We start from the raw sequence: 27,955 nt of genomic DNA, 5'->3' as shown, positions 1-27,955 counted from the left end.
GAGTCTTAACCACTGGACCACCAGGGAATTCCCTAAACATATATTTATAAAGCTTTCCCTCAACATGAGTGAAAAAAGTGAGAATTGATGTTTAAAGCATGCCTTCCCAATTTCATAGTCAGATATAGATAAAAACAAACAGAAATGAACCCAGATTTCTGCACCTCACCAATTAGGTGGCACTTTTCTTTAGCTGAGGCAGTTGATTGCTGTTTGCTCAGTCCTTCAGGGGTCTCAACACAATAATCAGCAGTTAGTATTTAAGGAGCAGCAGATCTGTGTTTTCTTGAGTTATACTGTGTAATAAAATTGGCCAGGTTCCTTGAATTTACATGTATTCACGTTCACATTCACATAACCAAAGCAAACGTTATTTTGAGTATATGAGTTACTCTTAAAAGCAGCATCTAAAAATCTAGTCAGCATGCTTAGCACAATATTTTCTATAAAATATGGCATTTTATTTGCCTGTCTACAAGATTAATAAAATCTTAGAGCTTAAAGGATCCTTAGAGATTATCCAATTCCTGTTAGATGGGAAATGAGATTTAAAGAGGTTAAATGATTTGTACACATTTTGACAGCTAGTTAGTAGCAGAACTAGAACTAGAACCCTCATCTTCTGGTTCTCAGTTATATATTTTTTCTGCTATCATGTGAAGGGACTGGAGACGTAGATATTGTTTATGTATCACCAGTACTGTGTGAGTTCCTTTTAAGAAGTAACTTAGGATATTTTCAAATAAGACTGGAAGAAATTCCTAAGAGATTTGTTATATGCGGGATCTTTATGGGATGGTATCTGATAGGATTTTAAATATTATCTATGTCATTTTTTAACCACATTGCTCTCTGTTTAAAGGAATTATTTAATTTTACTATTAAATCCCTAGGGAAGGAAGATATAATAAATGCATGAATATTTTTTCTGTGGGAACAAAAGAAAGTATATTAAGATGTGGTATTTTTCCCCTAAATATGTAGACAATTTAAAAGGATAAAAATTTATTGGAAAAAAACCCTAAGGAAATATATATATATATTCTTTCTTGATCAAATTTTAGAGGAAAGGAAGTAAACCCAGTGATAATTTATCTGTTGTCTGTTACAAGCCCCTTTAACTGCATTTCTGGCTAGGTCTCAGGTGAAGTCCACATCTCTATTTAGCATAGCTTCACTGAAGTGTTAAACATAATCATGATCTCCAGGCGTAAAGTTATAGTTTATAGCTTAAAGGAATCTGGCAATCTTCTTTCTGAGAAATCATTTGTTTGCCCAGATTGCTTTCTTTTTTTTGTTTTTTTGTTTTTGTAAAAGCTTTATTGGGTTATAGTTGACATACAATAAACTGCATGTATTTAAAAGAGAACAGTTTAATAAATGTTGGCACGAGCACACCTGTGAAACCATCCCTGAAATCAAGACAGCATCCATCACCCCTGAAAGTACCCTGTGCCCCTTCCCAACCCACCTCCCCTACCCCTCCGTCCCCTCGCCAGTCTCTGGGCAAACACTGATCTACTTCTGTCACTACAGAAGGTTTTCTAGACTACTGCATAAACGGAATCATACAGTATGCACCCTTGGCCGCTTTTACTCAGCCTAATAGCACTTGTGAGAGTCATCCCTGTTGTTGCGTGTATCAGGAGATCATTCCTTTCTATTCCATTCTGAGTAGTATTCCATTTTTGGATTTTTCACAACATGTTTATCCATTCGTCTGTTCATGGACATTTGAGTTGTTTTCAGTTTTTAGCAATGATGAATAAGATGCCTATGAACATTCATGTACAAATCTCTCTATTGATATATATATATATATACTTTCATTTTTCTTTGGTAAATCTGTGGGAGTAGAATGGCCAGATCTTATGATAGGTGGATGTTTAACTTTTCAAGAAACTGCAGAACTTTTCCACAGTGATTGTCCCATTTCACAGTTCTTCGCATCCTCATCAACACTTGGAAAGTCAGTCTTCATAATTTTAGCCTTTCTAATAGATGTGGAATCTCCTTGTGGTCTTGATTTGCATTTCCCTAACAGCTAATGATGTTGAACATTACTTTTTTTTTTTTTTTTTTTTTTTGCTGTACGCGGGCCTCTCACTGTTGTGGCCTCCCCCATTGCGGAGCACAGGCTCCGGACGCACAGGCCCAGCGGCCATGGCTCACGGGCCCAGCCGCTCCGCGGCATGTGGGATCTTCCCAGACCGGGGCACGAACCCGTATCCCCTGCATCGGCAGGCGGACTCTCAACCACTGCGCCACCAGGGAAGCCCCTGAACATTACTTTTATATGCTTTTTTGCCATCTGCGTATCTTCTTTGGTGGATGCGTATTGAAATATTTTGCCACTGCTTCCTGAGTTATTTGCTTTCTAACTCCAGATTGGTTTCTAATATTAAATTGGCCCCTACACTCGGCCAGAAAGTCTCATCACTGCAGCTTAGTTTTCTGCATGCCTCAGTCATTTCCCTTTCTTTCTGTGCCTGCAGTTATTTGTATGTTAGTTATATCAGAAAATACGCACTTTCCATTGTGATCACATTTCATCTAGCTTTAACATACTAAAGATTGCATTAGTAAATTAGCTAAATATTAGTCACATTTTATCACCTAGAGTTGTCAAGTTAGTTCACTAATTAATTTAATAAATAGTTTATAAATACCCATCAGACAGCAGAGATAAGTTCTCTGTTCTCAAAGAGGTATATTAATGGGAAGAGTTGACTGTATTAGCAAATGGATCTATGAGCAAGTGAATGCAATAAAATGTTCTGGGTGTTGTGATTTATTTATCCCACATCTTCCACCTGAAAGGATTTAAGTTACATTCATTTGATCATCTTTTCATCCTATATTTATATTTCTATGAGAAAAGATAACCTGTTTTTAAAAATAAGTGAGAAAACTGGGGGAAAGGACAGTACTGATTGAGAGTGAGATAAATGCATGCTGGAGCTGGGCCGCTCTTCCCATTGGCCCCTAACTTAGCTGTGGAGACAAGGACGAGGAGGGGTGCCTTATGCCAGTCATCCCAAACCCATCCATCAGGTGTGAGCCTACCCTATGAAAAAGGAGAGTCATTGGAGAGTTCTGAGTGGGGAAGTGACATCATGAGATTTATGTTTTAGAAAGATCACTGAAAGCACCAGATTGAAGGTGGATTAAACAGTTGGAGAGAGAGCTGGAGGCAGCGGGTGCAGTGAGACCGCCGCACAGTTCAGCCTGCAGATGCTAAGCTGATGGGTGGGGGTAGGGAGGAGGGCTCATGTTGACAGAGTGGGCAGAGCCCAGAGGCCAAACGGGCCGCTAACCATCTGATCCAGCAGATATTTATTAAACACCTACTGTTTGCCTTACGCTGTGCTGTTCACTGTGGGGAGAAAAAGATTTTAAAAATAGATATAGGGGCTTCGCTGGTGGCGCAGTGGTTAAGCATCTGTCCACCAATGCACGGGACATGGGTTCGAGCCCTCGTCCAGGAAGATCCCACATGCCGCGGAGCAACTAAGCCCGTGCGCCACAACTACTGAGCCTGCGCTCTGGAGCCCGCAAGCCACAACTACTGAAGCCCGCAAGCCACAACTACTGAAGCCTGCGCACCTAGAGCCCGTGCTCTGCAACAAGAGAAGCCACTGCAATGAGAAACCCGTGCACCGCAACGAAGAGTAGCCCCTGCTTGCCGCAACTAGAGAAAGCCTGCGTGCAGCAACAAAGACCCAACACAGCCAAAAATAAATAATATAAAATAAAAAATAAATAAATTTATTATAAAACAAATAGATATATTTCCCACTCTCCTGGAACTTAGAGTCTTATGGGGAACAGACATAAACATCAGTCACAATGCTATAGGTATCGTTACCAACTGCCGTGAAGGAGAGGAGCATTGATTAATGAGAGCACAGAGCACAGGAGCCTGGACTAGGCTGGGATCAGGGAAGGCAACTGAGTGCTGCTTCAATTGAGACCTGAAGGATGCCGAGAACCTAGGCCTGGGAGAGTAGAGAGAGGGCGAAGGGCTCCCGCGTACGGAGGGAGCACCGGCCCGCAAAGGCTGGCTGGCTGGACCCTAAACAAACAAAAAGCTGGCAGGGCCTAGGAGCCATCAGCAGTGGGGAGAGAGTGGTGTGAGATGAGGCGAACGTGGTAGATGGAGACCAGGGCGTGATAGAGGTAGAACATTCCTTTTCCTAAGGACAGTAAGGAGGCTTTTCAAAATAAATTAGCAATATGGGCAGCTTCCCTCCCGATCCCCTGCCTCCTCTGACTAAATGTTGGAGAAACTTGGGCTCCCTCTTCTGGCAGGATGTAGGATTCTGCACTTTGTGGGGGAAAAACATCTCAGGATTATTGCTATTCCATGATTTATTTACTTTATTGAAGTGTAGTTGATTTACAGTGTTTCAAGTGTACAGCAGAATGATTCAGTTATACATATATTTTTTCTTTTTCAGATTATTTTCCATTGTAGGTTATTACAAGATACTGAATATAGTTCCCTATGCTATACAGTAGGACCTTGTTGTTTATCTATTTTACATTTGGGTTTTTCCATAAGACGGTACAGAAAAACCCAAACAAACTTTTTGGCCAACCCAGTATATAGTGGTTTGTATCTGCTAATCCCAAACTCCTAATTTATCCCTCCCCCACCCCCTTTCCCCTTTGGTAACCGTAAGTTTGTTGTCTATGTGTGTCTGTTTTTGTTTTGTAAATAAGTTCATTTCCACAATTTATTAATTTATTAAGACAAACGCACACAGCCCTCCTGCACAAGGCAATATACATGTCCTGGGAGAATACTGAAACACTGGTGAGACATAATCCCACTTAAAACCTCTGTTTCATGAGATTTCGGATTTGCTCTTTGCTTCCAGAGCTTATTCAGCTCCGGATGATTCTGCGTGTAGAGAGACGAAGTCAGACATAGAAGCTGTACACTCACTGGACTTTCTTTACCCTTCACGTCTGTCCAATGTGTCTCCTCTTTGGGAAGTATTTCAGTTGATGGTCCGTATTGACAAGGTTATAGAAAATCCAATATATGTTAATGCTGTACTGGCTACTTGGCTTTAACATATGCTGTTATCAAAATTTTCAATTTTGATATTCTAAATCAGCTAGCCGACATTTAAAATAACCTAGAAACATTTGCCGGTGTGACAAGTAATACATTTTCTTAGAGTAGAAGAATCCAAGGACTAGAACAAGGTAACCTTTTTTTTTTTTTTTTTCCCCAATTTATTTATTTATTTATGGCTGCGTTGGGTCTTCGTTGCTGTGTGCAGGCTTTCTCTAGTTGTGGTGAGCGGGGCTGCTCTTTGTTGCAGTGCGCGGGCTTCTCATTGCGGAGCATGGTCTCTAAGCACATGGGCTTCAGTAGTTGTGGCTCTCGGGCTCTAGAGCACAGGCTCAGTAGTTGTGGCACATGGGCTTAGTTGCTCCGTGGCATGTGGGATCTCCCGGACCAGGGCTCAAACCTGTGTCCCCTGCATTGATAGGCAGATTCTTAACCACTGCGCCACAAGGGAAGTCCCTAAGGTAACCTTTTAATGAAATGATTCTTATTGTTAGTAGCCTTTATTAAAATAATTTTACTGTAACATATTATCCAGTCTGATACATTAAGAGTAGCGTTTAATTTAATTTAATACCTTTCAGACAGGTAACTATAATCCATTAGAATAGAAAATAACTCTGAACAGCATTTCTCATTAGCAGCAGACACAAAGTTAATGTAGTTAGTAGCTAATGAATTTGTGCTCATTTGAGTTGGACTCTAAAAGTTGCTATGGTGACAGATCAGCCAGAAGCCATCAACAGAACAAACAGAAGGCCACCGCTTTGTACCCCACTGGGACTGCGATAAACACAGCAGATGGACCAATACTCATAGCTGTCTTCTCCTTGAATCTCTGTTGTTCTAAGGGAATGTCTCGCTACAATGTTTGTTGCTGTAGAGGTTGCAGAAGTAATTGTAATAATGAAAATATTCCTTGGAATCACTGATTATTTCAGCACAGGAGAATAGTCCTCTTTCTTAGTCACATTTTGCAAACAGTTAACATATACATTTCAGTAAATTTAAATTTTTAAGAAACTCTGAATCTTGGAGTATATATTCTGAAATGGCTAGAATTAGTGCATGATTTTAAAATATTTTTCCTTTTTTGTCATTGTGTGGTGTCTTATGCATAAGAGAAATTCTATGCTTTATCATATAAAAACATTTGTTTCTTAAGTTCTAAGATACCATCAATTATAGGGCATACTGTTGATTTAATAATGTCTTATTGATGGAGTTGGAGGGTGAATGAGGAAAGCATGTTAAATTTATACACCAACTGTAGAAGCATCCAAATTTCAGAAATAAGACATATTGAAATGTGTAGGTTAAAACGTCCCTTTAGGTTAACATTTATCTATAAAAACTTACTTTTAAAATATACTTCTATAACCCATTGCGTGCCTGCTTGTCAGCATACTTTAGGCTAATGGAGGTAGCCTCTGAGAGTCTAATCCAGGTGTACGTAGCTAAGTCCCATTACAGTAAATGCCATTAGTTGAATATCTAGCTCATACCATATACTGTGATACCGTCTAGGTGAACGAAAGATTTAAATGTCCTACTTGCTAAAAAAAAAAAAAAAAATCTGCGCTCTTAACCAGAGCTGAATTGAAAGGTATAGAAACCACTCTAGCTATTTTAAGCAGAAATGAGTTTAAGTACAGGGAATTGGGTGCTTATAAAATCAGTGGGTGGGGGGTACCCTAGGCTGGGATGCAGATATGACTCCCCAAAGGCTCCTCCAGAAGAGCTGCTCCCTGGGGAAGAGTCAGGAGGCCCCGCTGGTACTGCTGGCTTCAAGAGCACAGCGTCACTGCCGCAGCCCAGCCGTCAGGAAGCTGCCACCACTGTTGCCTCTCCCCACCACCAAGACAGTGATAGGAACCGGGACCCCATGCGGAGACTTCCACCATCTCCAGGGCCGCGCTTACACTTGGAGCTGGCGCAGCGGACGGACCTCCTGGTCACTGCCGGATCCCTCACGCACATGCCTCCCTGCAGCTGTGAACCGACCCCTGCGGGGCCTGTCGCTGGTGTGCCTGCCGTGGAGCAGGCACCTTTGATTGCTGCTCTGTAAGGCTTTTAAACGGCTGGGATGGCTGTTCATTAATCATATTTGTATAGTGCTTCACACCTCTCAAACCGTGGAAATGAGAGACCCAAATTAACGGGAGAGGTCTAGGGCCGGACTGGAGATCTAGTGCTCCGACGATCCTGAGGGCAACGGTCATCGTCTGTCCCAGTTTGTCGCCTGGCCTAACCTCTTTGAGTGTTGCCTCTCTTCTTCCCTTGTTTACTTCATCATCTGCAGTTCATTTCATGTAAGTTGGTTTTTGTTTTTAATCAGTCTAAAATACCTCCATTGCTTCTGAGAGGAGGAGGATTATTAAGACTGACAAAGATTCTTTGTTTGACCAAACCTTTCTCAGGCTCCTGGACCTTCTCTTAGGCCCATCTCTGCACCTCCCTGTAAAAATCTAGTTTTAGCAAGAGCCCCGCTGGGTCGCTTTAACCGGGTTCCTTCCTCCTCCACCATCGCCCAGGTGATGTCTGACGACCACCCCCACCCTGCCGGCCTGCAGCAAGAATCCTGTTAGGTTGGTTTAGCCAGAACACCCCCTCACCCCTGATGTTTCCTCTTAGTATTTTCCATCCACTGACACCCTCACCCCCTGCTCCTTAGCTCTCAGTTCCCACTTGCCCATGCTATATTCCGAGCTGAGCCCAGTCTCTCTCCCACACTGTAAAATCCCATTGCAATGGTTCTGTTGTGACGGTCCTGTATCAACTCTGCTTTACCATCTTCAACAAGTGTCATTGAATTTTTTCTGTAACATAAACACTTATCATGCACTCACTATGTGCCCGACACTATTCTAAACGACTCTTTACATATATTAATGTTCACTCCTCAAAGAACCCTCTCGGTGAGGTATTGTTACCCTCACTTCATCCTCCACTTACCTACATTTTTACAAGTGGCACCACTGAGGGACAGAGAGTTAAGTGACTTACCCAGGGTCACCAGCCAGTAAGTGGCAGAGCTGAGATTTAAATAGATGTCTATGCCCATAGCCACTACACTGCATCTGAAGAGAAGAAGCACATGGGAATGATAAACCCCAAATGCACATGGCCACAGTCTCCTGGGGGGAGGTGGAGTATGAAGCCAGGGAGGGGGAGAGAAGAGCCTTTGGTGGAATTGGGGACATTTTCTTTCTTAAGCTGGAGATTGGGTCCATGGAGGTTTGTTGAGTATTTGGTCTTTATGCCTTTTTGTACATCTTAAATATTTCCAAATAAATTTTTTTTTCACAAAGAACGTCTTGTAGTATGACTTGGGTAATAAGATGGAAACACCTCAACACACTGGGCACCCCACCCTCCCCTGCTCTGTTAAGTTTCTGATAAGAGCACAAGGTACCTCATAGCAGGAACCAAACCTCCCAAGTTTATAGAACAAGACAATGAGGGTGCTGCTGCTCTGGGCCATGGCTGCCGGGAAGGTGCTGTCGGGCGGGACCCCCTGGCTCTGGAGCCTGCACAGACAGGTTCTTGATCAAGGTCACCTGCTTGTTGAGTTTAAACAGCCAGTGAAGGTCACAACATCCCGGACTCCCTGTGAGTTTGTAATCAGAGGAGCCTGTCCCCAGAGAACTTCTGCCCGAAACCGGAGGCTCCAGGCTTGTCAGTGTGCTGCAGCCGGGACAGGAGCACCACGGGGTCACCCTCCACAGGCTGCCCCAGTGCTCTTCCAGCTGTCAGCCAAGTGATGGGATCCAGAATCTTTACAGAGTCCCCGCCTGCCTCTGCAGCCTTGTGTCCAGCAGCTCTTCCCTTGGGCACTAAGCTCCAGCCACACCAGCCTTGTTTCAGACCTTGAAAGCACGGAAGTCCTTTCCCATTTCAAGACCCTCCCATGCCCTGTCCCAGCTGGTGGGCGTGAGCTCGCAGACACGCTCCACCCAGCCAACAGTTTTCCAGGCCCAGCTTAGCTGTCACTTCCTCAGAGGAGCTTCCTCTGAGTCCCTAACCTAAGCTAGGTTATTTTATCCTATCACTTTTATCGTGCTTGTGGCAACTTGTAATTGTATATTTGTGGAATCATTTTTAAGATAGTATCTCTTACTAGACTATAAACTACAAGGACGGGAACCATTTCTATTTATTTTCCTCAACACACCCAATGCCTGGCACAAAATAGGCACTCATTATATATTTCCTAAATAAGTACATAAAGAGAGGATAAATGAGGATACTGACACGTGGGGTGTGAAAATGATAGGCAGGTAACATGAGAGAAGTCATCTTGAGCCCTTAGTTACCCTGCCCAGCTTTCCTCGTTTTTTTCACAGCACTTAGCACCTTCTGATGACTACTTATCTTAAATGCATCATGTTCATTGTCGTTTTCCCCTGTTGAGATGTGAGCGGAGGGGGTGAGGAGGTGGGAGTCTGCCTTTTTTGTTCACTGGAAGGTCCCAGCACCCGGAGCTGGGCTGTAGAAAGGCTTCGTGTGTGTGAGTGAGTGAGTAGCATCGATCTCAGGAACCTAGAGTCCCAGCCAGAGACAGAGAAGCGGGTGGGTATCAGGATTTGGAAGAGGTAGGGAAAGTTTGAAACAGTTACTATAAGGGACTTTGGGCAGACCACGTGAGATTATAAGAGGAACGTTGGCAACAGTAGGGGCTTGGAATAGCGTAAGTGGGTACAGAGCTCGTCGCTTTCTGAGCCTGCAGTTTCAGGCAGTCTGGAAACCAGACTGAAGGTTGGGATGGTACAGAGGTGTGGATAGCATAGTGGAAGGAAGGCCAGGGGGTCTGGGGGGTGGGGGGCGTCCAGATGGCAGTTTTGGGGCTTGGGCCATGTAAAATGGCTAGAGAAGCAGAAGAGAGAACGGGGTAGTCCAGAGTAGAATAAAAGTTAAGCAGGCTGGGTCAGCCTTCTGTCTCGGTCTCCTAGAGATGGCAAGGTGTAGTACAAAAGTTTGAAAGGAGATCCTTCCTGAAGTCACCCAGAGACCTGCAGGGACAGTCTAAACTTCCTGCCCATACTGTGGCCTGTTGTTTTGGAAAAGCAATGGTAGGAATTTATAAACTATTTGGACCCTGGTGTGACAATGTCCCCTGAAATTTTTAACTGAAAGCAGAAAATTGTTTCTTGGAAAGAAAATTGTTGAAAGGACTTGCTTTCTTATGTAAGGATTTAACATCTTACCTTTTCTCCAGCAGGTGTCGCTCTCATTTAAAAGAAAAAAGTAAAGGTTTATTAAAGAAAGGAACCAAAGTGTCCAGCTTGCTGGAAGTTCTTTATTAGCTATGTAGTTATTCACTGGCTGCTATTCTAATTTCTTCTAAATAAAACAAATCATTTGTTGACGATCCATATGAATCAAGCTAAAATTCCCATTGCCTTACTGTGTGAAAACAGTGATGTGTCAGGTCGGCTGGTTTGTAAGACTGTCATTGAGGTATCACCTTAGATCCGGGTCTGTTTGAGAAGAGGAATGTCAGAATTGCTTTGGTACCCTAGCCTAGTTCTTTGGGCAGCGATAGATTGAGAAATTTGGATCTGAAGAGAGCATGGATAGTCAAAACTGACCATTTGATTTATCTGTATTTTAAGAATAGATCCAGATTTTAAGATTCTCTGTTTCTCAGTTGAGATTGTTAGTTGCCTGCTAGTTTCAAAGATCTGAAAAATACTAGCTTAAAGAAGGTTTATCACTGTCTCATGTAAAAGAGGCCAGAGGTGCAGCTTGGCAGAGTCAGAATTCTTGGTTCCCTCTCCCTCGTCCCTCTGCTGAGTGACGCTTCTCTTCCTTTTCCTCAACATCCAGGGTGACCGCCCCCCCCCAGACCACCAGCCATGACAGTAGTATCTCAGGCAGCTAGAAATACAACCATGAGAGTGAGTGTGTGGGTAAATTGGGAATACTGTGCTTGCTCTGTGCTCTGGGCCCTTGGTCTTGCTTTTGCTACTTTGCAAATATCTAGCGACGTTTTTCTGTTTGTGAGATAAGGTACTAGTACTTCAGTTGGTACAGAGTTGTAAGGGGAAACCTCTCACCCGAAAAGGCTTGTGATCTGCCACGACTGATGGTCCTTTATGAAAACAGATAGTTATTTAAATTTAACATATTTCTGAGAAGCCAACTCAAACTTTAACTCCTTCAAGAAGACAGTGCTGTTTCTAGACCAGCGCTATTCAATAGAAATAGAATTCAGGCCACAGATGGGAGCCACATAAGGAACTTTAAATATTCTAGTAGCAACATTTTAAAACTAAAAAGAAACAGGTGAGATTACTTTTAATATTTTTAATTCAATATATTCAAAATTTTATCATTTCAATACAACATCAATATAAAAATGAATGAGATTTTTGTGTTCTAACTCTTTGAAATGCCATGTGTATGTACTTACAGCACATCTCAGTTCAGACATCAAGTGCTCAGTAGCCATATGTGGTTAGTGGCTACCATGTTGAGCAGTACATGGTTATCTTTCCTCTAAGTGACCAACTTCCAGTCTATACCACATGCTTCTGTGTCTTGTAACTTTTATTTCCCCTGTTGATTGTTGGTTCACTTAGGTGAGAAACACCTTATGCTTCAGTGCCTTCCTACAACAATCAGCACCATCCTGGGCTCAGACCAGGAAATCCTGTTTGGCCTTTGGGTACTTTCAGTTTGAAGGGTGACAGCTTCCAAGCATCACCGTCCAGTACACAACTGAAGATCAAGGCTGAACTAGAGCTGGGGGCAATATAGAACAGACAGTATTTGGGTGTCAGCCTAGAGATGATGGTCATAATTGTGAACCTGGATGACCTCTCCAGAGAGTCCAGGGCAGAAGTATGAGGCCAAAGATTCGAAGTCTGCTTCTTGCTTCTGGTCAGAGGGCCAGCAGAGCAGATAGGAAGAAGAAGAGGTGAGCAGCGCATCCAGTCTGTGTTGACAGTGTAACAGAAAGTGCGTTCTGTTCTCGCAGCTCAGTGCTAGGCTATATTAAAAGCACCTGGATTTCTAAGAGAGTGATCAAATAATCTCTTCAACTTAAAGTGTTCCCTTTGTTTTCTTGAGTAATAGCATCATATTACCCTTCGTTCAGTAATCATAAAGAGGGTGAGCCTCACAATTGGAGAGGAGACATGAAACTAATTAGTTAGTTATTTATTTATTAAAACAAAACAATGCCCACACAAGACTTTGGCATACATTACTTGGATTTTTCCCCTAAGAGATTTATATGTCTGATGCTTAATCTAATAGTACAAGAAGTTTCTAGTCCCTACACCAGGAGCTGGTCATACTTTTCCTGTGAAGGGCCAGATAGTAAGTATTTTAGACTTTGTAAGCCATATATATATGGTCTCTGTGACATATTCTTCATTGTTTTTTTCCTTGCCTTTTAAAAATGTAAGAAACATTTAGTTCACCTGCTGGCTCCTGCCCTAATCAGCAGTTATTCACGAGGAAAGGGAAGACTGGCCTAGAGTACTTTCACTCTTAGAATGAGGCTATCTTATAGAGACCGATGTAGAAAACAAACGTATGGAAACCAAGGGGGGAAAGCGGGGTGGGGTGCTGGTGGTGGTGGGATGAATTGGGAGATTGGAATTGACATATATACACATAATATGTATAAAATAGATAACTAATAAGAACGTGCTGCATTAAAATAAAATAAAATTTTAAAAAAAGAGGCTATCTTAGATATAAAAAGGACTACACATAATACATCAGGCAGATAACACAAGAAAAATTGAGTATTTCATATCAAATAACTTAGAACTGGTTGTTTAGATTCAAAACTAGTAACTGATAACATTTCATTTATTTCTTCATTTCTGTATCATGAATTCCTTTTCCTCTAAAGGTTTTGAAGAAAAATAGCCCTGAATTTGTCCTTTGATACTTTTGAAAAGATAACAGCAGTGTCATGGAAGACCAGCCCTGACTGCAGCTGTCATCTTGGTTAGCAGACTTGGGCCGAGGGGATCTGTGTGGAGGAGGGTAGGACAGGGTGATTTCTTAGGCTCAGTGTGGGTTCTTTGCTTCCGAGTCCTTGCCAGTTGTTTCCTCCAGGTTTTGAGTTCAGGTAGGTTTTCTTCGTTTCCAGCCTTTGAACAGGCAGGATGACGGGGTGGAAGCGCCTTGCCTGGTAGTAGCTGGCCAGCTGATGTCGGTTACTACAAAAGAGAAACAGGGTTTTGTAACAAGGGCAGGCAGAGCTCTCTGTACTTGCTAATGGTTCTCTTCCTTCCTTCCTCCCTCTCCTCCTCTTCCTCCTTTTCTACTTCTGCTTTTGAGTTTTGTAGTAAAAGGAAAGAACCAATTGCATTCAGACTCTGAGCCTCCTAAGAAGCAACTGCAAGGTCTAGAATAAAACCTTTGGGCCAGATACATTAAAATGTGCAGTTAAGTGAATTGATATGCTGATTACATGTTTTTAAATAAATTTAGTGGTTCTAAGTTTCCCAGACAAATGTACCTCTACTCTGCTCTCAATTTCGTTTGCAAAGTCCTAATGGAAAGTGAAAGAGACATCAAATTTGCTTCTCTGCTTTTCGTTTTTTGTCTTTTTAGTTAATAGACTTTATTTTTTAGAGCAGTTTTAGGTTTACAGAAAGACTGGGCAGAAAATAAAGAGTTCCCATATATTCCATCTCTCCACCCCCAACCCACCCTCAGTGTCTCCTATTATTAATATCTTGCCTTGGTGTGGTGCATTTGTTACAATTGATGAACCAGTATACGCAGGCCTCTCACTGTTGCGGCCTCTCCCATTGCGGAGCAACAGGCTCCGGAAGCACAGGCTCAGCGGCCATGGCTCACGGGCCCAGCCGCTCCGCGGCATGTGGGATCTTCCCGGACTGGGTCATGAACCCGTGTCCCCCGCATCGGCAGGAGGACTCTCAACCACTGCGCCACCAGGGAAGCCCTTGATACATTATTATTAACTGAAGTCCAAAGTTTACCTGGGCCTTCACTCTTTGTGTTGCACAGTTGATGGGTTTTGACAAATGCCTAATGTTGTGTATCCAATCTCACAGTATCACAGTGTCACCGCCCTAAAAGGCTCCTGCGCTCTGCCTGCTCATCCCTCCCTCCCTCCCTCCCTCCCCCGCAAGCCCCTCTCAACCACTGAGTGCCTATGGTCTCTGTAGTTCTGCCTTTTCCCGAATGTTATATTATAGGAATCGTAGAGCATGTAGCCTTTCCAAACTGGCTTTTACCTAATAAAATGCATTTAATGTTCCTCCATTTCTTTTTATGGATTGATAACTCATTTCTTTTTAACATTAATATTCCCTTGTATGGATGTACCACGGTCTGTTTATCCACTCACGTATAGAAGGACATCTTGGTTGCTTCCAGTTTTGGGCAATTATGAATAAAACTGCTGTAAACATTCCTGTAGAGGTTTTTGTGTGTGGACATAAGTTTTCCACTCATTTAGGTAAATATTTAGAAACTTCTGCTACTTTAATTAGCTAAAGGCCAATATCAGGAAAAAATATATTTGAAGGCCCCTGTACATTTAAAAATCAACCTATAGGGACTTCCCTGGCGGTCCAGTGGTTAAGATGCTGTGCTTCCACTGCAGGGAGTGTGGGTTAGATCCCTGGTCAGGGAACTAGGATCCCACATGCTGTACGACGTGGCCAAAAATTTTTTAAAAAAAGAAAAAAAAAAAAAGGAAGCGTTAAAAATCAACCTATAATAGGTTTTATCACTTTCTTTAAAAAAAAAAAAAAGATGTAATGGATGTTCATCTAAGCAACATACAATGTTGAATGCATTGGGAAACACCCAAACTGGCCTAGGAGAGTCAGGGAAGGTTCTGAGGGAAGTGACATTTAATTTGATATTGAAAGAATGACTAGGAATTACCATGTTCTATTGAATCTGAGATATGATCAATTGTTTTATGCATTATTTTATGCACCACTTAGAAAAAAGCATTGCCTTTTAAACTGATACATACAACATCAATTATAAGATGCATCTCAGTTTGAGAGATGTTGAAATGCAGAAATATGTTATTTTAGGACTGATGATACATGGTGGTTAGACAGAAGAGGGGGCACAATGGCCCAGAAGCAGGAAGTTCAGCATCGTGAAGTTAGAGGGGGCTGGAAAACTGGGCATTAGGACAGCTAACTGCTAGGACCTTGGACTTTATCGTAAGGGCCGTAGGAATCCCTGAAGCCTTCTAAACCAGGGAGGCGATCTGCATCTCAGAAAGATCACGCTGGCCGCAGTGGATGATGGATTAGAAACAGGCTCTGGTCATGGCAAAAGGAATGGAAATTGATGGAGTAGTTTGAGGGCTACTTAGGGGAGACATTTGGGAGCTAGAAATGTCAACGTTTGGTGGTTGGTTGGATGTAGGTTTGGGGAGATAGGGGGAGTAATCAAGGATGGAAGCCGGGTTTCTGACTTGGAGCCATTTGCCAGGAGAACAACGGAAAGACTCAGAAGAAGAATGAGTCGAGAAAGCTGATGAGTGTTTGGGACGCGTTGACTTTGAGGTGCCCGTAAGACTTCGATGTAGGTATCTAATAGCCAACCAGGTCTCAGACCAGGACCACAGGGTTGATAAATGAAGCGTTGTGCATAGATTAGATGACCCAGGATTAGTGTCTGCAGCACAACCTTAAAGAGGCAGAAAAAGCAGCCTGTCATTGGGGAGCAGAAAAGAGTGGCTGGAGAGGTCAGAGGAAATCCAAGAAAGGACTTCCAGTGTCGTGGAGGCCCAGGAAGAGAGGCTCAGGACAGCCACAGCAGTCACCGCCAGTACAGATGACTGAGAGGGCAAGCAGAGGAAGCTCAGGGGAGCATAGGGTTTCAGCGACAAGGAGGGAGAGGAGGGTGAGAGGACCTGGCTGAGAGGCACACAGCAGGTGAGGAAGCAGGACCAGAAGTATGATGGAGGAGGGGAGAAGGAGGCAAGTCAGGAGGCGGGTGTGGGTCGAGAAGAGCAGGAGCGCCGCTGTCTGGAGAGAGCAGAGGTGTGGGCATGTCTAAGTGCTGACCAGGAGGACCTGGTTGCAGGGTGGCCACATCCTGGCCTGGTTATCTTTGGAAATGTGCTCTCCTCCACTCCACACGCGAACTCGGTGGCTGGATTTCTCTTCTCTTGTACACTCAGCGATGTCCATCTACTAAGCCCTGGAAGAAAAAATATAAATATTTGTAAAACAAAGAATTAATCAAAGACCCAGTCTTCAACTTTGAGCCTTTATATCTGCTCTGGAGAATGTCATGAGTTGAAGATCCAGGACACACAAAGTCCCTGAGACAGGATCCAGAGCTGTGGAGGGAGCCGTCTTGTGGTGCCTCTCTGACACCATAGACAGTGAGATGCCCCAGTATTTCATGTGCCACTGAGGAAGGGATGTGCCGTCGACGGTAAGACACATGCCGATGCAAGTGATTTTAACATGTGAAGAAATGTGAGTCTTGGAATTGGTGAAATATAATACTAGCCTTGTATAGGAATAACAGAAGTGTGGGACAGACAACAGTGTCACGTGTATTGTAGGAGCAGAAACCTGGTTTTGCCTGCTGGTCTTTGTTTCTTTGGAGAATAAGGTCCAGTTTATCTTCTGGGGATGGGAGATAAAGGCGTTATCACTGGAGAGTGGAAGGTCTTTGAATGATTGACAGCAGTGGAACCAGGCAGACCCAGGAAATCATAGGCTGGTCAGGAAGCACTGAGCGTGTCCTGAGGTTAGGGCCCAGGAGTTCATAGTGATGCCAAACTGCACGGCTCTGTTTTCTTGAGAGACTTAGCAGCCCAAGTCCGGGGTGGAGAGAATGGACAGTGACAGTGGCTTCATCCAGAATTGAGGGTTTGCCAGGCAGGGTGACAGAAAAACAGTGGACAGAGGCCTCGCGGATACTGACTGTGTACAATGGGGTCGCGGGGTGGACAGCAGAACCCATTGCGGGAGGTGAGAAATGCAGGCTGATCTCAAGGGATAATAAAAGGCAAACAGTGTCGACTGGAAAGGTTTTTATAATGCTGCTTATACAAACAAGATATACAGAGAACTAGGTATAACTCGTTTTGCACATAGCTTTTACTCAACTCTGAAATCAAAGACATTTATAAATTAAATCGAAAAAAATTTTTTTCAAATAACAGGATAATATAATGTGGATATTAATGTTTCAAATTCAAGATGGAAATGAACTTGAGGCTCAGATTCTTTGGCACTTGACAGGCCTGTGCTCCCTTCCTCACTCAGGGTCACCACTCAGATCACCTTTTGCATTTGGCATGCTGACTAGCAGGGCTGTCACTCAACTCTCCTGCTCCTTTTTTCTGTTTACATTGCTGTGAAACCTTTGTTTATGCAGCATACTCTGGTAGCATTTTGGCTTTCACTTAACGCATCATTTGCAAATTAGTCTACCTGCATTCTTTTCCAATAAATCTGAGAGGAGTGTAGTGGTGCTATAGATATCATCACCACAAATGCTTTAATTATTCAGATAACCCAGAATGCATATATATATATATTTTACATTGTCTTCAGAATTAAAACAAATACATATATATATAAATTCATGGACATCTAATGATCCCTTAAATTTGAGAAACACAGACTGAGAGCGGTGGTTCTCAAAGTGTGGGCCCAGGCCCCGGGGCATCACCCTCACCTGGGAACTTATCAGAAATGCAGATTTGCAGTCTCCCCTCCCTTCCAACCAAGTGAATTCCCCGGGTGGGGCCTAGGAATCAGGCCTTTAACCTGACTCCAGCTCAAGCTGAAGAGCTGCTGCTCTAGCCAAGCGTGATCACCTGTCTTATAGATGAGGAAACTGGCCGAGAGCTACAGCTCAGGATCGAGGTTCATTTATAGGACAACTGGGTCTCAAGCCTGGAACTCTGGGCTTTCGTGCAGTTCGACTCCAAAGCCCTCCATTGTCATTTCTTTCTCAGTTTTTGGTTTTGTTTTCTTTGGTTTGGGTTGAAGGAGGTGATACTAAAATGTTGGGGTCTTTTCCTTTTGTTCCTTCTAGTGCCAGAACCTACTAAGACCTGTTCAAGCCAGCCCCAACCTGCCGGGACCAGTACCAGTACTTCCACCAGCACTCTCTCCAGCAGCAGCAATGGCAAACGTGCGTCTGCCGGCGGCCAGCAGCCAGCTGCATCCCGTTACCTGCCTCGCGAGGTGCCTCCACGCTTCCGCCAGCAAGAACAGAAGCAGCTGTTAAAGAGAGGTCAGCCACTGCCCACGGGGTCTCTGACCAGCGTGAGCCCCACCCAGGGTGCTGGGCCTGCAGGGCTGAGCCCTCCCCCACTGCCTGGAGCCGGAGCACAGCCGCACCCCAGCAAGCCCCAGCCAGGTAAACCTCACAGAACCCGGCATTCTTTCTATCTGAGAACTGGTTTGCTACTTTCAACTTGCTGCCCAGAAATAGAAATGGACATATTTTGATCCATGTTTACTATACACTTAGTAAAGCTAGCTAGCTAGATGATAGCTTGATACATTTCAATTAGATTTTAAGGTTTACTTCTAGTTCCCCCACTTATTTATATTGTTCATCATACACTTTCAGATGGCATTAGCTACTTCAGCTAAGTTTGTTGCTCACCAGAAACTAAAGGTCTATGTCAGTACATATAAATCTGTCAAGGCAGATGCTTTGGAACCCTGCAGTGAACACTTCAAAATAAAACCCTTTTCCCTCAGGTTACTAGGATGTCTCATGACTGCACACATACCTTCTGTGCAGGGAGGTAATAGCATTTTATGGGGAGCAGTGTTCCTAAGTAACTTATTCAAGCATCCTGAGGCAACCCTCCCTGCTGTCTTCCCGTGCTCGGCCCCTGCGGTGTCTGGGGCTCTGCGCCGCCTGCTGCTTGTTGTGTCCTTGCCTGCAGTTCAACGATAACTTTCTCTGGGCTCCCAGGAGAGCTCGCCACTTGCTCATTTGCTTTCCAGCTTCCAGAATGTCAGCATCTCTCATCTTCGCTCTCTCCTGTTCCCATCTTCTTGACCTCATGGATTTACACTTTTAAAAATTTCTTTACTGGAGTTTGAGGGAAATTTTTGGAAGAGAGCAAAGTACATGTGTTTGACTGCCGTGAATCTCTTATTTTCTTAAATCTTTACGTTTCAAGTAATTTAACTAACAATTGGCAATGGTTCTAGCACGGAAAGCGTATTTGCTGATGGTAGTGAAATTCAGGTCTGTAATTAGAGAGTCAAGGAGGCTTCTTGTGTTAGATTAGCATTTAAAAGAAACATGTCACAATTCATATTAATATTTGTTTTCCTTCATGTGCTGCCTTTTTATATGGGGAATAATTCCAGCATGACATAGAAGTATTTATAGCAGAATTTCTCAAAACCATGACTTTGTGGTTTTATTTGGAACAAATATTTTTAGACAGCTTTGCCATGTCTCTTCAAATAGTCTTTACTTTCATCTGCTAAATTCCTGGTAGAGAGGATGTAGGTCAGTGATTTTCAGCAAAAAGCTAGGAAGAAAAGAAATGATCACATATATTCACTGAATACAATCCCATCTGCTTAACTGCAACCAGTTTATAGTCAAACATATGGTTACTTTCCACACTGAAATATGGTTCTCTGACCAATCTTAACAGAGACGAAGACTGTATAGTCAGACCTGTATAGCTTGGGGTATTGATTTAAGAAGCTTATATAGAAAAACTGAAAAAGAAGTGTAACAGCCCTGCTTTTTTCTGGGCTTATCTCATTGTTATAAGATTAGTTGGCAGCCTTGCATCAGTGTTCTCACCAAATGCGAGAGGTGCAAGATGTTACTGGTATCTTCTTAGATAAGTAGAAAGTAATCAAGAAATTGATTCAGTAAAATTTTATATGAAAGAAATATTCTTTAATAAAATATTTGGCTCTGTAATTATAATATCCTTCTCCAGAAAGTTATTCCTAGTTGTTTGTACTTCTTAAAATATATACATTGAAGACTAAATCATCATTTTATACATAAAAACATCTTGAGAAATGGAATCAACCTATATATTTATATTAATAAAATAAGAAATGATTGATTTTTTTGGCTCCCAAGCAAAAGTCTTTGTTTTACAGCAATTTCATCTCTTCACCAGCAGTCTCTGGTATCACAGCTTCAGAGGTCCCCTCGGAAACCTGTGCTGGTTTCCTAGTTCCTAATGCAGTCTTCGTCTCTCTGCCTGGCTCAGTGCCCTTCCCAGCCTTGTCCAGCCAGCATGTTTCCTTCTGTCCCCAGGTCCTGCTTTCCGTTCTGATTGGGATTGTTTCCGTATGGCTTCACAAATAGGGCACACTCATTGTTGCCTTTCCCAGCACATGCACACACCTGATCGCCCTGCCCCTTTCTGTCTGCAAATCACAGTCACCCACCCTCCGTGAAGCCCCTTGAGTATTTCTGTCCTCAAGCTCCTCTTGAAGCTGTAGGATACTCCATTCGTCCGCAACATGCAGCCTCACACGCACTGTATACTGTGTAACCTGTATTGTATCCTAAAAGGACAGTGTCTGAACCTCCTCTCTGTGACTAGTTGAGCAGAGTGAAAGGAACTGAACTGAAGAAGTCCTGGCAGCCGGCACTGGTTATGCCACAGCCAGTACTTCCATTTCTCACCTAAAATGAGACTTCTAAGGTCCTTTCCCTGGAATCTCCAACTCAAACCCGCTTCAAGAGCTCACTTGATTTTGTCAATGCAAAGCATTGCTGGGACGCCATCCCGTGTCCTAGTGGAATCAGCACAGGGACCTAGGTGGGCGTCCCCGGGCATGGAGGCAGTGTGGCAGCGTGGTCAAGAGACAGGTCCGATTCGTTTTCCAGACCCACGACCCCTGTGTGACCTTGTCATTTAGCCGACTGGCAAAAATTTTAACTGATAAATGTATATAGTCGTATGTAAGTGTAGTGATTCACCCTATTAAGCTTCCAGAAAATGTTATTTTCTATTCAGACTATGTTTTTGCCAACCTGCAGTATAACTCCAGCTTGAAACACTTGAGAGCTTTTATCTTTTTTAAAAACGAAAAAACTCTTTCTCGCTGCGCTTAAGGCAGAACAATGTATTGTTTTGCTGGCTACTTTGTACATTCATAAACTGAGGCTTTGATTAATACGTGGTAGTGTTTGCTACTTAGATCTTTTGTAGATAGAAGCAGGAAAGTAAGAAGTTGGACACGTGCCAATTTACATATGGGGCTCATTTAGAAAATTATAGCTAGTGTTGGTATGCCGAACGTTTAGTGGGTGTTCAGGAAAAGCGGGAAAGAGGAAGGAACGGAACACAAAGGAGTAGGAAAGGGCAGCGGTTTATTTGCATGCAGCCAGTGGGCAACGCGCCCTTACTCTTTTGGCAGACTTTCAAAAAACAGGAAAAGTGGCTCTGGTGCTGCTGTAACTGGGTCCTGAAGTGAAAATGGTTGCGACAATTGAACGAATTTTAAGAGGCAGGAAGATCGGTTTAGTGTCAGCTGCAATTAGATAAAGCTTTCATGTCCTCTACGCGGATGCCTCCCCCCGCCCCTCCCGCTGGAGGGGGTGATCGGCTCCCTCCCGGGAAGGGAAGGGCAACGCCAGCTCCTGCCCCGCGGGCGCCTGCAGGTCGCCGGGCCGCAGCCAGCACGGAGCCTCCCGGTGACGACAGCCGGCGGCCCGGGGCGCGCGGCGACAGGGTGGAGCTGGGAACCCGCGCCGCCCTAGATGCGGGCGCCCGGGCGTTAGGCGCGCAAGGTAGCGTCTCCAGGGGGTGGGCGGCCCCTCTCCGCAGGTACTTTCGCCCCCGCGGCCCGCCGAGCCGCAGAAACAGAGCCGACACGGAGCAGACAGCAGCTGCTTCTCCCGGGCCTCGGACGGGGCGCGAGGGGCGCGCAGACGACGCGTAAGATGGCGTCCCCGCCGCTGCGCGCGGAGTTGCTCCGGGCCCCGCGCCGCCGACCCCGCGGCCGCCCCGCTCGGCAGGGCTTCTCACAGGGTCTGACCCCGGAGGAAGCAGCCTCGTTTTCCTGCCGTTTTAAAGAAAAACAAGGCAATAAGCGTTTTCTTTTGGACACTTTCATTATTGTTTTCAGTAAACCTTTCACTCGGTTCTGCATTTCATAATTCCTTCCATTGATAGAAGTTGACGGAGGAGATGTCTCGGAGTCTGTCCAGTGACGGAATTCTGAACTCAGAGCACTTTCTCCACAAGATTTTTACGCACACTCAAGGCAGTGGAGGGGGAGGTGGCTTCGGTTCTCCAAAGCTGAAAACGGTGGTTACGTTGATCCCGCCCCTTGAAACCGAGGACTGTGTTTTATCAGTAAGCATAGCACTCATGTGTTTTCAACTATGGAAGGCATTTGGAATGACTTTGTAATTTATTATTCTGTCATTTCGGTTAAAAGGACTGCGGTGAGAAAGAATGGACTACGTACTGTTTGTCAGTGTTAGCAATAATTAAGCATGCCGCCACTTCTGAGTAAATCTTGTCCACACTTCCCTATCTGATTAATTTGATACCTAATTAAAAGTTCGCTTACTGTAGCTTTAGGAAGCTCTTTGTTAAATACTTTTTCTTGAAATTTTTATCTTTACGTGGTAACATTTTGGAATTTAAAAAAAGAAGAAAGCTTTTTTCTTTAAACCATGCTATCGTGTGATCCTTTTTAATCACTTAAGACTGTTTATGTTACTTACATTTTTATAGAGACACCTATTTTTAGAACGTGTAAACCATTCAAATAGCAGGAAAAAAGTGAATTTAACATTTGGTGATAGAATGTTGTAATGGAAGGAACACTAGAATTTTATCCTGAAGATAGGCATTCTGTTCAGTCCTTACTGGTTATTGGTTATAACACCTTTTCCAAATCTGGCCTCTGAGCCTCTGTTTCCCCATCTGTAAAACAGATGTAATTTGTAAGTTTCAGTTAATTTAATGTGTGTGGAAATACTTAGAACTTCAAAGTGCTATGAAATATGTGATGTCTTTGGGATAGGAAGACTTATTTATAAACTCTCTCAAACTTGCTGCATAACAGATGCGTTCATTTTAGCCTTGATAACAGTTCCTGGGCTTATACTGGAGAGTTGAGAATAACCTACAAGAGAATTCAGTCTTGGTTTATTTTAGGGCTTTCATTCATTTCAAAATGCCTGTTCCCAGAAGTCAGTCATTTCACAAATTTCTTTCATAGAGTCTTTTAGACTATAACTAAAAGATGGATTTTTGAATTGATAGCACAGTCAAGAGACTTTGGTTTATGAAAATCATGTTATTCAAATATTTTTGAAGTCATAAATTCTCCCAAGAAGAATCGTGTGCTTTAAACATAAAGAGAGTACTAGCCTTAAAAATGTAACACGTTTTCATTTTGGGGATAAATTCTAGTGTCAGAATATGTGGTGGTGGGGGGGTATTGCTGCTGCTACTGGTGATGATGGTGGTGGTGGTGGTGGTGGGAGTGATAATGCTGTTGATGTGATGGTGATGTTGGTGATGATGTCGATGAGCGGCAAGAGAGGACAGACTTTAGGGACTCCCCAGAGCAGAACTAATCAAACTGTGCTCCTCAGATACCCACAGAAGACTTTAAAGGAGTCTAAGTGGGGAAAGGATGGTGGGGAGTGGGGAAAGCCTAATTTTTCTGAAGTGGCTTTAGGTTTAACTCCTTTGTGTTTCGGGAAATAGGTTCTGCTCTTTGTTTTCTGTTGTTTGGTTTTTTGTTTTTTTTTTCTTTTTGCTGTATGCGGGCCTCTCACTGTTGTGGCCTCTCCCGTTGCGGAGCACAGGCTCCGGATGCGCAGGCCCAGCGGCCATGGCTCACGGGCCCAGCCGCTCCGCGGCATATGGGATCCTCCCAGACCGGGGCACGAACCCGTATCCCCTGCATCGGCAGGCGGACTCTTAACCACTGCGCCACCAGGGAGGCCCTGTTGTTTGGTTTTTACCACTGCACTAAGAAGACGGTGAGTGGTATTTTCAAATCAACTTAAGTCTATATTTGAAAATCATAAATATTGCATTAAAATCATAACTTTCTGCTTTTTAGTTTTCAAGTCCTTTCCAGCTTTTAAATGCATTTATGTGTTCAAAGTATTTTTTTTTTTTTTTTTTTTTTGGCTGTGCAGGATATGGTATCTTAGTTCCCCAACCAGGGATCAAACCAGCACCCTCTGCATTGAGAGTTCCAAGTCTTAACCACTGGACTGCCAGAGAAGTCCCCAAACTATTTTTTATATATATATTAAAGTACATAGGACACAGTTGATTCCCATTTTAAAACTTTTTGAGAAGGAAAAAATGAGAAAACAAGATAAAGTGAAAGAAGGAAAATAAAAAACTAGAGCGAAGAGTGGCACTTTTGTGCATCATGCCTGTCTCAGCACAGAAAGTTCTTTGAGGGGAGACTAGGTCTTGTTCATCTGTGCAGTATTTGTAAGTTCATCAGTAGGGCTGTTGAACATGCATGTTCAGCAGAATGTGAGTGTCTCAGGGAACTGTCATCGGAGAACACTGTGACTAGAGTCACACAGGAACAGGCTCTGTACGGGGCCCCAAACTGTAGGAAGAGAGGACCCTGTAAAGAAAGCTCCTGGGGCTAAGAGCTTTCTTTAATGTACCAGAACTGGGAACACTAAGGAGTAAGGCCGAAAATCAAATTGTAGAACCACGACATAGAGTAATTTTTACCATTTAGCCTTAACTTTTTGGTTTTTAATGTATTTAATGTTCATTTTGACCCTATTAACACCCCCAAAAGTGGTATTATCTTGGAAAAATCCGTATATCATTTTGGTGTTCTTGAAGTTTTAATTACAGTGAAAGACATCGTAATATTTGTCTCTTTCATTTTGTTTCCTTATCCACTGTTTCCATTACAACTAAAAACATTTTAAGTAGAAAAATATTTTTAGTGGCTTACATGGTAATAACACATACAAATGTATGTAGCAAATAACTTGTTAGCCTCACTTTAAGCCCCTCCAAATAGTTCCTTATGTAAGGGTGGCCGTCTTTGCAAGCTTAGGACAGAAGTCCTCACCTGAAAATGGACTTGAGCTGTTCCGTGCACTGGTGAGAATTGAGCTTCTCCTTTAGGTTCCTTTAGTAGCAGTGACCCCCTGTCCTTTATACCTTCTGTGCCAAAACACAGGTGTAAGTACCCGTTCAGTAAAACTCCTTTGGTGTTTGGGGGACATTTCTTTTTTTGTTCCTTCCTTCCTTTTTTTTTTTTTTCCACACCACACAGCTTGAGTGATCTTAGCTCCCTGCCCAAGGATTAAACGCAGGGCCACAGCAGTGAAAGCACCGAGTCCTAACCACTGGATTGTCAGGGAATTCCCAGGGGGACATTTCACCTCATGCTTTCACCTCCTTCCCTCTTTTATCTCCTCTCCTCTAGCCTTCTCTCTCTCGTCTCCTTTCCCACCATCTGTACTGCGTTCCAGAACACTTAGCTCACCTTTGAGTTAGGAGCACTGGTCTCCTGATGTGCACCACTTGCAGACACATTCTCGCCTTTGAGAAAAGTGTCCTGTTGAGTGGATGACAACACATAGATTCCCCAGTGCTTGTTGGACGTAGCCCCCACTTGATCCAGCTACTGAAGCAGGTGATGGAGGGGAGTGAAGAGGGGAGAAGAGTGGTGCTAATGGCCTTTTAAGGAGCTGGATGAAGCACCTGCAAGGATGCGTGAGTCCACACGGAGGGACTGCTGATGAACTGCACGTTAACGTCTGAGCTTCTGACTTGCTTCTCCCAGGCCTGTGGACGGATCCGCTCAGAGGTCTTGCAAGCACCCCAGACTCAATATGTCTGGATCTTAGTCCATCATCTCCCTTTCTTCTTTCCTTCCCAGAACTGCTCTTACTCCAGTGTTCCCTATTATAGTTTAATATAGTTCCCTGTGCTCTACAGTAGGTCCCTGTTATTTATCTATTTTATATATAATAGTGTGTATCTGTTAATCCCAAACTCCTAATTTATCCCTCCCCCCCTCCCCTTTGGTCACCTTAAGTTTGTTTTCTATGTCTGTGAGTCTGTTTATGTTTTGTAAATAAGTTCATTTGTATAACTTTTTTAGATTCCACATACAAGTGATATCATATGATATCTTCTTTCTCTGTCAGTGGACATTTAGGTTGCTTCCATGTCTTGGCTCTTCTAATAGTGCTGTCAAGAACATAGGGGTGCATGTATCTTTTCCAATTATAGTTTTGTCTGGGTATATGCCCAGGATTGGTATTGCTGGATCATATGGTAACTCTGTTTTTAGTTTTTTAGGGAATATCCGTACTGTTCTCCATAGTGGCTGCACCCATTTACATTCCCACCAACAGTGTAAGAGGGTTTTCTTCTCTCCAGCAATTATTATTTGTAGACTTTTTAGTGACAGCCATTCTGACCAGTGTGAGGTGATACCTCATAGTTTTGATGTGAAGAACCTTTGGAAGTGTGTGAGTAGGCATTCATGATCTGCTGGAGGTGCATTTGGAAAGACTATTTGGTGCATTACTGAGAAGAGACTGGAGAGGAGCAGGAATGGGTCTCGGGGAGACAGTTAGAAATTCTCCTAGATCCTCATAGGAGAATCCAGTCGTAGTAAGTGAAAGTGTCCTAGAGACTCCAGTGTGTAAATGCACAGGCGAGACTTCATCCTGCCCTCTGTCGTCTCGGGTGCTGGGGCTCCTGCCAGCACTGCCTCGCTGGTGCTGAACTGGCTCTGCTGCCCTTGAGCTCTTCCTCTCCACCCCAAGGAAGGACTGAGCAGTGGAACTTGATCACTGTGGGGGTCATCCCTTCAGAAGACAGACACACTTGTTAGAAAGAGCCCAGGCTGCACAGCGCCGCTACATACCCTTGATACACCTTTATGGATGTGTATTTTTTTTACCTAATGACTAATATTTTTCATGAAATTTGGGATTTTTAAAATTTACGTGAATGAAAAAAATCCTTTTTCTCACAGGATTATCTCCTTAATTCCAAGGTTAGCCTTTTCTCTAGGTCCATCCACGTCTCTACAAGTGACTCAATTTCATTCCTTTTTATGGCTGAGTAATATTCCATTGTATATATGTACCACACCTTTATCCATTCATCTGTCGATGGGCATTTAGGGATAATCTCTGTTTTTTAACTTGGTCTTATTTTCAGTGTTAAATGATGAGTGGCTCATTGATCTCTTTATTTTGAGGGCCACCAGGGAAGCCCTTGTTGATCTCTTTAAATTGGTTATTACATAAGCTAGTTTTTATAGTATAGGCAAAACCAACAGAGGAAATTGTCATAAACCAGGGTAGCAGAGCCAACCCCTAATATCAATATTTGGCAATAAGGAACTTCGTTGTTTTATGGTAATTTAGATACTTAAAGTTTTCTGTTGCCTATCTTCATTTTCCCTTTGTAGTTTTCACCTGGAATTACCTGCCTACCTTTTTTTTTTTTTAATATTTACTTCTTTATTTTCTTAAGAACAAAAGCCTCGGATTTCCCAGGTTGTGCAGTGGTTAAGAATCTGCCTACCAATGCAGGGGACACAGGTTCGAGCCCTGGTCTGGGAAGATCCCACATGCCTCGGAGCAACTAAGCCCATGCGCCACAACTACTGAAGCCCACGTGCCTAGAGCCCGTGCTCTGCAGCAAGAGAAGCCACCGCAGTGAGAAGCCCACACTCGCCGCAACTAGAGAAAGCCTGTGCGCAGCAATGAAGACCCAATGCTGCCAAAAAATTTTTTAAAAGAAGAATAAAAACCTCTTACAAGTGACACAGTTGATTTTTTTTTTTTTGACCATGCCACGCAGCATATGGGATCTTAGTTCCCCTACCAGGGATTGAACCCGTGCCCCCGGCACTGCGAACATGGAACCTTAACCACTGGACT

The 27,955-nt window shown here is 43.4% G+C and overlaps 1 protein-coding gene across 5 annotated transcripts in view; it reads left to right on the top strand.

The window, feature by feature from the left end:
• TNRC6C (trinucleotide repeat containing adaptor 6C) overlaps positions 1-27,955 on the top strand; it is a 126,193-nt gene that overhangs the window by 52,435 nt on the left and 45,803 nt on the right. For all 5 annotated transcript variants that reach the window (XM_060080598.1, XM_060080597.1, XM_060080600.1 and 2 more), the window contains exon 4: positions 18,113-18,439. In XM_060080598.1, the coding sequence (XP_059936581.1) occupies positions 18,113-18,439 (327 nt within the window). The remainder of the gene's footprint in view (positions 1-18,112; positions 18,440-27,955) is intronic.

Source organism: Mesoplodon densirostris, chromosome 18 (genome assembly GCF_025265405.1).
Source record: "Mesoplodon densirostris isolate mMesDen1 chromosome 18, mMesDen1 primary haplotype, whole genome shotgun sequence".
In the NCBI taxonomy this organism is placed as follows: Eukaryota; Metazoa; Chordata; class Mammalia; order Artiodactyla; family Ziphiidae; genus Mesoplodon; species Mesoplodon densirostris.
Note: the sequence above shows the minus strand (reverse complement) of the source record. Positions and strands in the feature narration are given on the sequence as shown.